The sequence below is a fragment of the Glycine soja genome, chromosome 15 (genome assembly GCF_004193775.1).
Source record: "Glycine soja cultivar W05 chromosome 15, ASM419377v2, whole genome shotgun sequence".
NCBI classification, from domain to species: Eukaryota; Viridiplantae; Streptophyta; class Magnoliopsida; order Fabales; family Fabaceae; genus Glycine; species Glycine soja.
Window position 1 is genome coordinate 10,444,576 of NC_041016.1, and position 14,054 is coordinate 10,458,629.

The 14,054-nt window shown below is 32.6% G+C and overlaps 2 protein-coding genes and 1 long non-coding RNA gene across 4 annotated transcripts; 2 read left to right on the plus strand and 1 right to left on the minus strand.

Annotated features, from left to right (window-relative positions):
• Window positions 1-82: 82 nt before the first annotated feature.
• LOC114386625 (60S ribosomal protein L13a-4-like) lies at window positions 83-1,623 on the plus strand. The gene is made up of 4 exons (XM_028346656.1): window positions 83-412; window positions 525-641; window positions 896-983; window positions 1,263-1,623. The coding sequence occupies exons 1-4, from the start codon at window positions 141-143 to the stop codon at window positions 1,404-1,406; spliced, it is 621 nt and encodes a 206-aa protein (XP_028202457.1). The 5' UTR covers window positions 83-140; the 3' UTR covers window positions 1,407-1,623.
• Window positions 1,624-5,872: 4,249 nt separating this feature from the next.
• Window positions 5,873-13,401, plus strand: LOC114387788 (ferredoxin--NADP reductase, root isozyme, chloroplastic). 2 transcript variants are annotated; one of them, XM_028347990.1, is made up of 5 exons: window positions 5,873-6,144; window positions 6,440-6,499; window positions 7,207-7,539; window positions 10,830-11,049; window positions 12,548-13,401. In XM_028347990.1, the coding sequence occupies exons 1-5, from the start codon at window positions 6,121-6,123 to the stop codon at window positions 13,045-13,047; spliced, it is 1,137 nt and encodes a 378-aa protein (XP_028203791.1). In that variant the 5' UTR covers window positions 5,873-6,120; the 3' UTR covers window positions 13,048-13,401. The 2 variants fall into 2 exon arrangements, with proteins under 2 accessions (XP_028203791.1, XP_028203792.1); XM_028347991.1 differs by having other exon boundaries at window positions 6,443-6,499.
• Window positions 12,087-12,587, minus strand: LOC114387789. Its single transcript, XR_003661410.1, has 2 exons — window positions 12,479-12,587; window positions 12,087-12,389 (listed from the first exon to the last, which is right to left on the minus strand). It is a non-coding gene; the product is annotated as an uncharacterized LOC114387789 (long non-coding RNA).
• Window positions 13,402-14,054: the final 653 nt, after the last annotated feature.

Here is a 14,054-nt window from a genome sequence, read left to right on the forward strand (position 1 = left end):
ATATGGTAATTTTCTCAATTATCTAAACTATATTTTTTTTATCTTGCTTGTATAGTATTTTATTTTCAACCTACCTCAAATTAAAACCCTATAGCATCAGCCCATCAACTAGCAAAAAGGAGTTTGTGTAAGGGAAGAAGATGGTGTCAGGTTCTGGAATCTGCGCAAAGCGAGTGGTGGTGGACGCTCGCCACCACATGTTGGGTCGGCTAGCGTCCATCGTGGCGAAAGAGCTTCTGAATGGGCAGAAGGTTGCGGTGGTGCGCTGCGAAGAGATTTGCATCTCCGGCGGTCTGGTGAGGCAGAAGATGAAATACTTGAGATTCCTCCGCAAACGCATGAACACCAAACCCTCCCATGGCCCTATCCACTTCCGCGCCCCAGCCAAGATCTTCTGGCGCACCGTTCGTGGGTCTGTCTGTCACTTTTTGTTATTATTATTTCATCTCATGTATAAAACCTAGTTCAATTTCTTAAAAAGTTGGGAACTTTTTGTGTTTTAATCTGTTGTTGGGTTTTTGTAGAATGATACCACACAAGACAAAGCGTGGGGAAGCTGCTCTTGCTCGTTTGAAGGTTTATGAAGGAATCCCTCCTCCATATGACAAGACCAAGAGAATGGTTGTTCCTGATGCTCTCAAGTAAGACTTTTTCTACTGTTTTTTTATGCTAATATATTTAATTTTAATATAGTTTGATAGGCCTACACTAGCAACCTATTTGAAATCATTCATTGTACATGTATGGTTTGTAAGGTTGATATTGTTGAAGTAAATTAACTTTTCATATATGGTGGCTTGTGATTGGATGAAGGTGTAGAAAAGCTTAGTATTTTTAGGGCATGATTTTTGTTTATCTTATGGATGTTGAACTAATTGATGAAAAATGGAATCAGGGTGTTGAGGCTTCAGAAAGGACACAAGTACTGTGTATTGGGCAGGTTGTCACCTGAAGTTGGATGGAGCTACTATGATACCATTAGGGTAAGTTCTTGCTTTCTGAGCTTTTGTTTCCCTAATATTTCAAATGTGTATTTTCTACAACATATTCTAATATGATCTCATTGCTCATTTTGAAAGACCATATATTTGTTTGCTATTTATCTATTATTACTACTATGATTGTGCAAAATATATGGATTTTGGGAATATGGTTGACCCCCCTTGGAAAGTTGTTTTTCCTTGTTCAACCTTAAAGGGGAATGAAAATTATATTGTTGGAATTTTTGTGTTTGTTGACACGGATGTTTTTATTGCTCACAGGAGCTGGAGAAGAAGAGAAAGGAGAAGGCAGAGTTGGTTTATGCGAGAAAGAAACAACTCAACAAATTAAGGGTGAAAGCTGAAAAGGTTGCTGAAGAGAAGCTCGGTTCCCAACTTGATGTTCTTGCTGCTGTTAAGTACTGAGTAATCTGTGTTTTTAAATTTTTGATGCCTACTTATTACCAAATTGAACTACATTTCAATCTTGCTTAAGGAGATCGTATTTGTTATTGGATCATAAATTTGATATCTGATAATCTTGACAGATGTTTTATTTATAGTGTGTGTTTTGTATAATTTTCGTGTCATGCAGAAATTTTCCATCCCCTTGGGAAAAAGAAGAAAAGATGTTTACGGTTAACCTTGTTTACCTGCTCTAGGCATAGTCATTTTTTCAAAAATATGTTTCAGCTTTTTGTTTGTTTCTGGTAATCAAGCATTTTGAATTTGTTCCCTTTATAGACCAACATGATCAAAAGTTATTCCATTCTTACTGGAATCAAATATCCCTTCTAATTCATCGGTTGTCATCTTATTCTCAGGATTAACTAAAATATGTTTATAATACAATTTTCTAAATTTAACAATTAATCGTGGATTATTTTTATTATTGTAAATTATTTTGAAGATAATTTATTTATAAATAGTACTTTCTGATTTAACTGAAATATATCTACAGTATAATTTTTTAATATTAACTATTAGTTTAGTTATTAAATTCGTATTTTATAATTTATAATAGTATTTTTTATATATTATTAATTTTTTTAGTTTAAATTTTAATAAATATTTATTAGTAATTATGTCAATAAAATATTTAAATATATGTACACATTTGCTCCAGAATTATATTAAGTTCACGTTAAGTATTGATTGATCAACAGTGATATTATTAAGTTGATTTAGGTTTAAGACATTTTTATATCTGTGAATGAATTTTTTTCATTAATAATTAATAATATTTGAAATAAATTGGACTGATATGAATCAATAATTTAACATTGAATATTTAAATTTATATTTTATTTCATTATGATTATTTTCATTTTAAATTATAAATGGCAAAATTTATGCATTGTACGTCAAATATACGTTATTTTAATTAAATATAAAAACACTATTATATTTTTTCAATATATTTTTAATATCTTCTAATATTTGGTTAATTAAATGATTGTACCTAGATACAAAAGTATGAAATTAACATAAATTTTATGTCATTTTAGTTAAGTGTATTGATTATTTAATTTAACAATCATAAATTTTATAACAATTTCAGATTTATACATATTAATAAGGACAAAATTTGATTGTATAATTCTCTCAAATTTTTTATGGATAATGAAAAATACAAAAGGAGAAAAATCACATATAAAATGAGAAAAAAAAGCTGTCAAATTTGTATTGTTTATGCTAATTAAAATTTAAATTTGGTTAAAATTAGTACATATCAATTACTTTTTCTTTTTCATAATAATTGCTATTTTAAAATTATTTTTTTTTTGTATTTTTATTAAAATTATAGTTTGAGTGTAATGTTTTGACTTTTGAGATTAATAATAAAATTAGGATTTATTTTATTTTAATCAAAATATTATTTATCATAAATTAATGATAAATAGTACTTCCAGATTTAATGGAAACAAATATTCCTTTTAACCTATCAATGTATAAAAGTAGTAACCGTTACTCCAGATATCCTGTAAATTATGTTGCCATCTTATTTTAGATTCAACTGAGATATGTTTAGGGTTTACAGGATTTTTTTTTTTTTTACCATAAATAATAAATTATGTTGGAGATATTTATTTTACAGATAATAATTCAATTTTTTATCTAATTTTGAGTGTTAACATCTTCAAATAAATCATTAATAAAATGACTTACTTAAGAAATTGTTTGAACATATGATGACTTATTCATGAAATTTACATTAATATTTTTTTAATGAAAAGTATAAAAATAACATGCATTCTTACAAAAAAAAATGCACATTAATGTACATTATAGCATGAATCTAGTTTTCTCTTCTTAGTAAACTAGATAATTTCATTAGGAATTAGTTTCCTCTTCTTTTCTTGCATGTAAATAACATGTGAATCTTAGTTTGTTAATTTGTCAAAAAAAAAATATGCTTTTCTTGCTTGTCATGTCATCATTGTTACATGTTCACGAAAGTAACTAACTTGAAATGCCATTCGACTGAGTTTTTATTATACATAGGAATGCGTAAATAAATTGGTATATTAACATTGTTCCCGCAAATTATCATTTGAGGACAAAAATGGTTAAACTATTGTTATTTTTATATTATAATATTATAACTTTTGTCTAATAAGAAATATATGCATCCATATTTTTTTCATTAATATTTATATTCATATTTGTAAATAATAGAAACTATAAAATTATTTATTTTTTATAAATAAGGAGATTTATAAATTAATTTATCAAAACAATATATAAATTTAAATAGGTTATATATATATATATATATATATATAGTGTAAGAGTACATGTAGGAATACATAATTCCATACAAGAAGTAAGTTGACATTTATCAGGCACAGAATAAAATATACAAACTTAACATAAAAATAATTAAATGTTATTTTTGATGTATATTTATATTTTAACGATATTGTTGATATTTATTTTATCTCTTGTATCTCGCTTGAACAAATAAATATTTTAAATAAAAATAATAATTCCCTCCATAATCTAAACTATATTTTTTTATTTTTTATAGTGTACTTTATTTTCAACCACTTATCAATATTAATTTTAAAATAATCTTATATCATAATTTAAATTATTTTGCACAAGTCTACAATATAATTTTTTTTCTAAAGTGATTTCTCATGTATATTCTCATATATAGATGGATGGTTAGAGTACCGAAGATGACTAAAGACAAAAAAAAAAAATTCTAAAAAAAATCATGAATAACAAAGGAGAAAAGACACTATTGGTGAGAGATGAGTTGGACTTTGTCCCTAAAAAACGGATCCAAGACCATCAACTTCTTACTAAACACACCCTAACATCATGTTTCAAGCATCTAGATGGAGAGAGTGTGGAATGAGTAAAGTGAGTGGTCATTGATGTGTGTCACCATGACATGACATGCTGGTCCATGATGCGTACAGTGGTGGCGACGATGAAATGTGAAAAGAAAAGATTTGTATCTTTGACGATCTAAAAATATGTTTCTACATAATTTTTATACTAACCATTAATCATGGATTACATTGAAGATAGATATTTGTCTACTAATAACATGTTAGTTAATCTTGAGTGTTAACATTTTCAAACAAATCATTAATAAAATGACTTAATTAAAAATTGTTTAAAGTTTATGACTTATTCATAACATCTAAATTAAATTTTTTAATGTAAGTTATGAAAATAACATGCATCTTAAAAACTACAAATGAATGTATGTTACATCAAGAATGTAGTTTCATCTTCTTGCTGAACTAAATTAATTTAATCCTAGCAGGAATATCTAGTTGTTTCTCTTATACGAAAATAAGATGTGAAACAACAAATCATATTTAGCTTCCCTATTTTCAGTATATATAGGAATAGTTAGATGAATGGGTAAGTTAATACTGATGAGGTGAGATGTCAGGGGAAAATTATAATTTTATGACAAGATAATTAAACTATTGTTATTTTTATATTATAATATTATGACTTTAGTTGTCCAATAAGAAATGTGTATATTCATATTTATAAATAATATAAATTATAGAATCGTTTATTTTTGATAAATAAGGGGATTTTTAAATTAACCTATGAAAATAATATATAAATTTAGATGTAGGTTACATTATTTTCTTGCACGAAAATAACTCTGTCTAGCTTGTTAGTTGGAAAAAAAATAAAGATCATAAATTTTACAAAACCAATAGATTAAGATTACGCCAAATTTAGATATCTCTAGTTCTTCATACCATAATATATCATATCTTCAATGTGCAATAATTAAAGGCATATACCATTCTAATGTGCTTAAGGAAGGAAGAGAATAAATGATAGTTAAATATTCAAGGAGACAATTTTATGTTCATGGTCCCCTTATTCGATTTGAGCATTATTTTTAAGAATATAATTGTGGCTTCCTATAAAATAATGGTATAGTAGCATTAATTTATACACATATTATTATCAATTAAAATTTATTAAAAATTATAAATTTACAAATAAAGTTCATTAGAGAAGAAATAAAAACCACAAACTTAAAAAATTCTAACAAGTTCAATTACTATTAAAAATATATTAAAGTATGCATTAAGAATTGCATTAATAATATTTTTTTAAGAAAAGGAATTAAGTATTCCCAAATTCAGTAAATTGATACTCCCTCCTAGAATATATGATATTTTAATATATATATATATATATATATATATGTCATTTTATAAAATAACACTACATTAAATATTTTTTTATAAGATTACTCTTAATAAAGAAATAGTGAGATAGCATGTAAGAAAAATAAATGAGTCATTAATTAAAAAAATAAATAATATATTAAAAAATTACTTCATATTTTATTTGAAATTCAATAAATTAATCGTCCTATAATCTATATTCTGAAGGGGAGGGTGAGTGAGAGAGGGAGTGACACTCCAAGGAGCCAAGGGAAAAACAAAAAACCTGACCTTTCCCTTTCTCCAAAGGATCATCGAACTAAACCAAATCAAAATCAAACTTTGTCACAGTTATTGGTGTGCTACCTCCGTTAGTTATATAAGACCCTTTTATAAACTCCTTTTAAGGCTTTTCAATCTCCAATCACTTCTTCTTGTGTTGTCATAACTTCAACAACTTCTTTCTTCTCGATCTCACGATGGCTCATTTGGCCCTGTCTCAGGTACATCCCTTTCACGCACTTCCTTTTCTCCGCGCTGTCACTGTTTTTGGCTTCTCCAAATAAAAGGGTCACCCCAAATAGAATCAAAATTTCACCTTTTCTTTTCTTATGTTTAGTTTTTGGCTTTACTTTCTATTTGGGTTCTTAATTGGTGAGTGGAGATGTGTTTGTAGAAAGTCAAAAGCTGAGAAATTTAACCTAAGTTGAGTTTAGAATGATATATATATTTTTTTGAAGTTTTTCTGTTGCTGAATGAAATTTAATTAACGAGTACTAAGACTTTTGTGTGGTTTAGCAGATGGCTGTAACTGTTCCTGTTGGCAACGATTTGTCTCTCAGAAGATCTGCAGTTAAGGTTTGATAGTACTTTTTTTATTTTGTTTTGTATGCTTTTGACTTTGGAAACATGTTTATGTGAGTGCTTCTGCTGGTTGTGTCATGTTAAATTACAGATCCAATTGTCTGAAGAATCTATAGTTATGCTAGATGTTTAGTACTACGTTAATTTGATATGGCTGTTAAAATACCTTGAGGGATCAACTATAGAGATTAGTGCATGTTCAGTGTAAAAGGGCTATGTTTTACTGTACATTTGATTTGGTTCGTTTCGGTACCTGCAAGACTGTAATGGAGTTGATGAATTATCTTACAAATGTAAAAGTTTTATCTTATGGCCAAAAAAAGCTATTGGTTGTTGTTGGTAACTTGGTATAGATGATCTTCTACTTTTTAATTGGCGCTACTGGTATTTTTAATTTTATATTAGAAATGAAGAGCTTTAGTTTGATGTATTTTGGTTTTTCAAGCATTGTGGTGTTTTAGTTACAGTATCTACTAAACACATGTATGTTTCTGAGTTTTACATCTTGTTTGTGTAGATACTTGTGTTATTATGTATTAATTGATTTTCAAACATGGATTGTCGAAGCACTAAGAATAATACTGTAGTTGTTAGAGTTCGAGATTCTGTTTACATAATTATGTTATGATAATGAAATTTGGCTTCCTGTTTATGTTTAATAACTTGTATTTTTAAAGAAATCTACAAACTTGATGTTTCAGGCCCCTAACTTGAACTTTTGGGATAAATCATGGGCACCAGTATTTACTTTGGACTTGAAGCCAAACAACCCAAGTTTAAGAAGTCGTCATGTGGTATGCATGTCCGTGCAACAAGCAAGTGTATCCAAAGTTAATGTCTCACCTTTAGAATTGGAAGATGCTAAAGAACCTCCATTGAACTTATACAAGCCTAAAGAACCCTATACAGCAACAATTGTTTCTGTTGATAGGCTAGTGGGGCCAAAGGCTCCTGGGGAAACTTGTCATATTGTGATTGATCACGGTGGAAATGTTCCCTACTGGGAAGGACAGAGTTATGGTGTTATTCCACCAGTAAGTTACTTATTAGTGATAGTTATTCTATGCTTCCTTTCATTATTTTCGAGTACTGCCAGTGAATCTATAATGATTGATCTTTGCCTTCATATTTTTTGGATAAATTAATTTTGATGGAAGGAATGCATTTTAGATATGTGTCCTTTATATGAATAGTCATCATCGGAATTTAAGCTGATTCTGGCTTCCCTCCCCACCTTCCATACAACAACAACAACAACGCCTTATCCCACTAGGTGGGGTCGGCTACATGGATCAACTTCCGCCATAATGTTCTATCCAGTACCATACTTCTATCCAAATCATTAAGTTCGAGATCCTTCTTGATAACTTCTCTTATAGTCTTTTTGGGTCTTCCTCTGTCTCGAATTGTTTGTCTTCTCTCCATCTGGTCTACTCTCCTCACTACAGAGTCTATCGGTCTTCTCTCTACATGCCCAAACCACCTAAGTCTATTTTCCACCATCTTCTGTACAATAGGCGCTACTCCAACCCTCTCTCTAATAGCTCCGTTTCTAATTTTATCCTGTCGAGTCTTACCACACATCCACCGCAACATCCTCATCTCCGCTACACCTACTTTATTCTCATGTTGGCTCTTGACCGCCCAACATTCTGTTCCGTACAAAATCGCCGGTCTTACCGCAGTCCGATAAAACTTTCCCTTTAGCTTGATCGGTACCTTTGCATCACATAACATCCCCGATGCTTTTCTCCATTTCATCCATCCTGCTTGAATGCGATGATTCACATCCCCTTCAATTTCTCCATCATCCTGTATTACAGACCCAAGATATTTAAACCGTGTGACTTGAGGGATAATATGGTCTCCTATTTTCACCTCTGAGTTAGATACCCTCCTTCTTTTGTTGAACTTACATTCCATATACTCCGATTTGCTTCTGCTTAGGCGAAAGCCATGTGTTTCTAGAGTTCGTCTCCAAGTTTCCAACCTCTCATTCAACTCCTCCCTCGACTCTCCAAGGAGGACTATGTCATCTGCAAAAAGCATGCATCTCGGCGCTATCTCTTGGATTTGTTCCGTGAGGACATCCAGAATTAAGGTAAAAAGGTAGGGGCTAAGGGTTGACCCTTGATGCAAACCAATTGTGATGGGAAAATCGTCTGACTCTCCACCCTGTGTCCTAACACTAGTCGATACCCTATCATACATATCTTGGATAGCTCGAATATATGCAATCCTAACCCCTTTCTTCTCTAGAGCTTTCCACAAAATCTCTCTAGGCACTTTATCATACGCTTTCTCCAAGTCAATAAAAATCAAGTGCAAGTCTTGTTGGTCCATGTGATATTGCTCCATCACCCGCCTTAATAAATAAATTGCTTCCATGGTCGACCTTCCCGGCATGAAACCAAATTGATTCTCAGTAACTTGAGTCTCCTTTCTTAATCTCCGTTCGATCACTCTTTCCCATAATTTCATGGTATGACTCATGAGCTTGATTCCCCTATAATTTGCACAATTTTGTATATCCCCCTTGTTCTTATAGATTGGCACTAACGTGCTTCTCCTCCATTCCTCCGGCATGCGTTTTGACCTCATAATTTTATTAAAGAGTTTGGTGAGCCACTCAAGACCTCTATCTCCAAGAGTTTTCCACACTTCAATAGGTATGTTGTCTGGCCCCACCGCCTTACCGTTACTCATTCTTTTCAACGCTTCCTTTACTTCCTGTTTCTGAATCCGACGATAATACTTATAGTTCCGGTCTTCTTCTCTTGTGTCTAGACTGCTAGAGTCATATCCATATCAATCATTAAATAAGTTGTGGAAATACACCTTCCACCTTTCCTTGATATCTTTTTCATGCACTAAGACTTTGCCTTCTTCATCCTTAACACACTTTACGTGATCCAAATCTCTAGTCTTCCTCTCTCTACCCTTAGCAAGCCTATATATAGATCTTTCTTCGTCCCTGGTTCCTAGAGCTTGGTATAGTCCGTCAAAAGCTTGGGCTCTTGCCTCACTCACCGCTTTTTTGGTTTCATTTCTAGCTATCTTATACTTATCCCAAGTTTCAGAATTTCTACACCTAGACCACTCCTTGAAACACTCCTTTTTTACTCTAACTTTGCTCTGAACACTTTCATTCCACCACCACGATTCTTTACCCCTAGGTCCAAAACTTCTAGATTCACCCAACGTCTCTTTAGCCACTTTAATAATCTCTTGGGACGTCTTGTTCCACATATCATTTGCACTTCCTTGTGATTGTCCACACCATCCCTCCCATATCTTTTGTTGGAAGATTCCTTGTTTCTCACCCTTCAAGTGTCACCATTTGATCCTTGGTGCTATCATAGGACTTCTTCTCTTTGCCCTATCTCTAATTGTTACATCCATAATCAAAACTCTATGTTGGGTAGTCAAGCTCTCTCCCGGGATAACTTTACAGTTCAAGCAATACTTCCTATCAGACTTCCTGATAAGGAAGAAATCTATCTGAGAACATGTCCCTCCACTTTTGTAAGTGATAAGATGTTCCTCTCTTTTCTTAAACCATGTATTGGCTATAGAAAGATCCAAAGCCTCCGAAAACTCCAAGATGGATTTACCCTCCCCATTCATCTCCCCTAGGCCAAAACCCCCATGCACCCCCTCAAAACCTCTATCCGCGCTACCTACATGTCCATTGAGATCCCCTCCTAGGAAAACTTTCTCTCCTTGGGGTATATCCTGAAGTACCCCTTCTAGATCCTCCCAAAATTTTACCTTAAAGTGTTCTGCTAACCCAACCTGAGGTGCGTACCCACTAATAACATTAAAGGTGTCCTGTCCCACTACCAATTTTAAGGCTATGATACGATCTCCTACTCTTCTTACATCTACAACATCCTTCTTCCACTCCTTGTCCACAATAATCCCTACCCCATTTCTTGATCTGATTTTTCCCGTATACCACAGCTTAAATCCCGAGTTGTCTAATTCTTTCGCTTTTTCACCTGACCACTTAGTTTCTTGTAGGCACATAAAATTGATCTTCCTCCTCACCATAACATCCACTATTTCCATAGATTTTCCAGTAAGTGTGCCTATATTCCATGTACCAAAGCGAATCCTCCTGTCATGAACTAGCTTCTTTACCCACACCCGTTCACGAAAATACCTTCCATCTCAAAACTAATAGTGCCTTTTGAGCTTATTAATTCATGTAGAAAACATTTCCTTCTTTTTTTTTTTTAGTGGGATCAGATGTAGGAGATAATACAGTTAAAATTCTAAAATGATTTCACAACTTGTAAATACTATGTTACATGGGTGGCAGGGTGAAAATCCTAAGAAACCTGGGGCTCCTCATAATGTTCGACTATATTCAATTGCTTCCACAAGGTATGGGGACTTTTTTGATGGAAAAACTGCCAGCTTGTGTGTGCGTCGTGCTGTTTATTATGATCCTGAGACAGGAAAGGAAGATCCTTCCAAGAATGGCATTTGTAGCAATTTTTTGTGTAACTCAAAGCCAGGAGACAAAATTCAGATCACAGGTAAGAGCTAGCTCTTTTTACTCCACTGAAGATTGACATGATTTCTGATATCTTTTATAACTTCTCAAAATTTGTATTCCAACAAAGTGATGCCTTGGTGAACCTTGCTCAGTTGGGAGAATGTCTTGCTCAGTTGTTTCTTGTTATTCCTGTTGCCATAGGTGTGTTCTATGTACTTCACTAGAGGGTGTGTTTGCAAAGTAATACCTGAATGTGCCTTGCTCTATGAACTTCTTTACTATAGTAAATGTAGCTTGTTCACTGCTATTTATTTGCTGGTTAATCAATTGGAATTTATACTGTGAATGGTGTGCTCTGCATGTGAAAGTAGCAACTTACTTAAATGATAGATGAGGCAATTGAGGGTATTTGATGTGCTTAAATTCTCTAAACTTTGTAAGGTTTTCATGCTGTATTGTAGTGAACCAATTCTTCACAATTTAATTAGCTCTTAAATTTCAACATTGGTCAGTTAGTTAATCTCAAACTCTTATCATATGGAGCATGGTGAAGAAAAGTGATAATCTAAATAAATAAAAACTATATTATATGGTAGTTTAATTACAAGTAAGTACTAAACTGCATATCCATGTTCATAAGTTTGAGTTTGAAAGTTTTGGTTCATTTTTATTGTTATACCCCTATTAGATTTTGCCTTGTGTGCTTTCGACTTTCCATAATATGCAATGGTCATTTTTCCTTTCCTCACTGAATTTCCTCTTTCATTTTGGTTTGTCCAGCTCTACTAATAAAAGTTGCAATTTTGTTTATACCATTAAGCGTTTGTTTTTGAATGCTGTATTTGTGTTTGTTTTCTCACAACGTACTCTCACAGAGACACCGATGTTTATGTACGTGTGTGTATAGACTATATAGTACAGCTATACTATTTTCTAAACAACATTTGATATCATAATATTTAGAATAGACCCCCCAAATGTCCTTGAAAATTTGGCGGTGTCCACATTCGTCCCTAAGAATGTATAAAAAAACAACAAAAACTCCCTAGTCTGTAAAAATCACAATTGTCAATCATATTAAGTCCTCAACACAAGACATTTTATTAGGCCATAAAAAGGATTAATATGGATGACATTTGTTTTTAGGAACCAAGGTGGGGTTATATGCATTCTTATGAACTAATGTGTCCAGTGTCAAATTTCTTACAATTGAAAAGCAGTCAATCTACTCATTCTACAAATTTGTGATAGTGGTAGAGAAGGATGTTTAACAAGTTAGGAGTAAGTAGTCCTGATGCTGAAATGGTTTGGAGCATCCCGCCTCCATTTTGTCTTTCTTTTGTTGGCTCTTTTTTTTATTGTTCATCTTGTCTTACTTCCCTACACACCAAAAATTGAAGGGATTTATAACAAAATGGTGTGGCAAACTTACAATGATTTAACTAGTCTTGGGTTGTCAAGTATTTCACATTGCAAATGTTGGTGAAGGTGAACTTGCATCTTGGCTAGGAATTGAGTCATCATCTATTGTTTTGCAGGCCCGTCGGGGAAGATAATGCTTTTGCCCGAGGATGACCCAAATGCTACCCATATAATGATTGCCACAGGCACTGGTGTTGCTCCATTCAGAGGCTATCTACGCCGAATGTTCATGGAATCAGTCCCTGCATACAAGTTTGGTGGATTAGCATGGCTTTTCCTTGGAGTTGCCAACACTGACAGTCTTCTCTATGATGATGAATTCAGCAAATACCTCAAGGATTATCCGGACAATTTCCGCTACAATCGAGCCCTCAGCAGAGAACAAAAGAACAAGAGTGGGGGCAAAATGTATGTTCAGGATAAGATTGAGGAGTACAGTGATGAAATCTTCAAACTCCTGGATAATGGGGCCCACATATATTTCTGTGGTCTGAAAGGGATGATGCCAGGGATCCAAGATACGCTGAAGAAGGTTGCTGAGCAAAGAGGAGAAAGTTGGGAAGAGAAGCTTTCTCAACTTAAGAAGAACAAACAATGGCATGTTGAAGTCTATTGAGATTCTCTAGTTCAGATTTGCAGAGTAGTCCCCCTTTGTCTCTGAAAGGAAACAAAACAAAAAAAGAACATTTTTCGTTTGGTGCATTTAATCAATAAAATTCATTAAGCAGCTTGAGTATTGTAGCTGTTCTGTATTAGTAAATTGCAATCATATATTGTGCACTTGATGGATACTGAATCGAAAAACCAAGCCATTGGTGGTGGCAATCTGGTAGAGTACATTTTGTTAAGGGCAGCAACATATTTTCTTTTGCCAAATTTTGAATTATTCTGTCAATAAGGATAATCATCCTCTGAAATATCAGCAAGGCCTAGAGTAATTTCAAGAAGTACAAGTTATTTTTTTATTTAATATTGTGAGAATTCTGTCATATTTCACAATAACATCAAAGTCTTATCCCTTCAAGGGAAGTTGTATTTCACAACGATTGGCAATAAACAGTGGTCCACAGTTCAAAAATCATTGCGTTCAAAAACATTTTACTCAACTAAACGATATAATTATCATTTTGGAAAAGATCATTTTTGCAGTAATATTTAAAAAAATAAGAGGTTTACTGTTCATAACGTTCTTATTCAACCCAATACAAAATAGTATTAATGTCTTGTATAATATTCAAACTCAGTACAAAATAGTATAATGTCTTACTATATAATATTCAAATAGCAATAAGTGTTAGAAAAAAGTTATTTGAGGCTCAACTTCAATACTACTTTATAAGCTATGAAGTATGAACATTCTTTGACTATTACAGTTGATAAATACTCTAAACAGAATGTAGTAAATAGAAGAACATTTAACTCTAATTTAATATTTTTTTTCATAAAACGCCTGGTATTATAAAAGTAAAAAGGAACAAGAAAAAAATTATAATTTTAACATAACAAAAAGAAGATGAAAAGAAAGAAAGCAATAATACGGAAAAGACAACAGAGAAAGCGGTGCTACTGGGACTTGATGGATCTCCGACAGTGACAGATAGCCACAAAACGTAACCTACTACT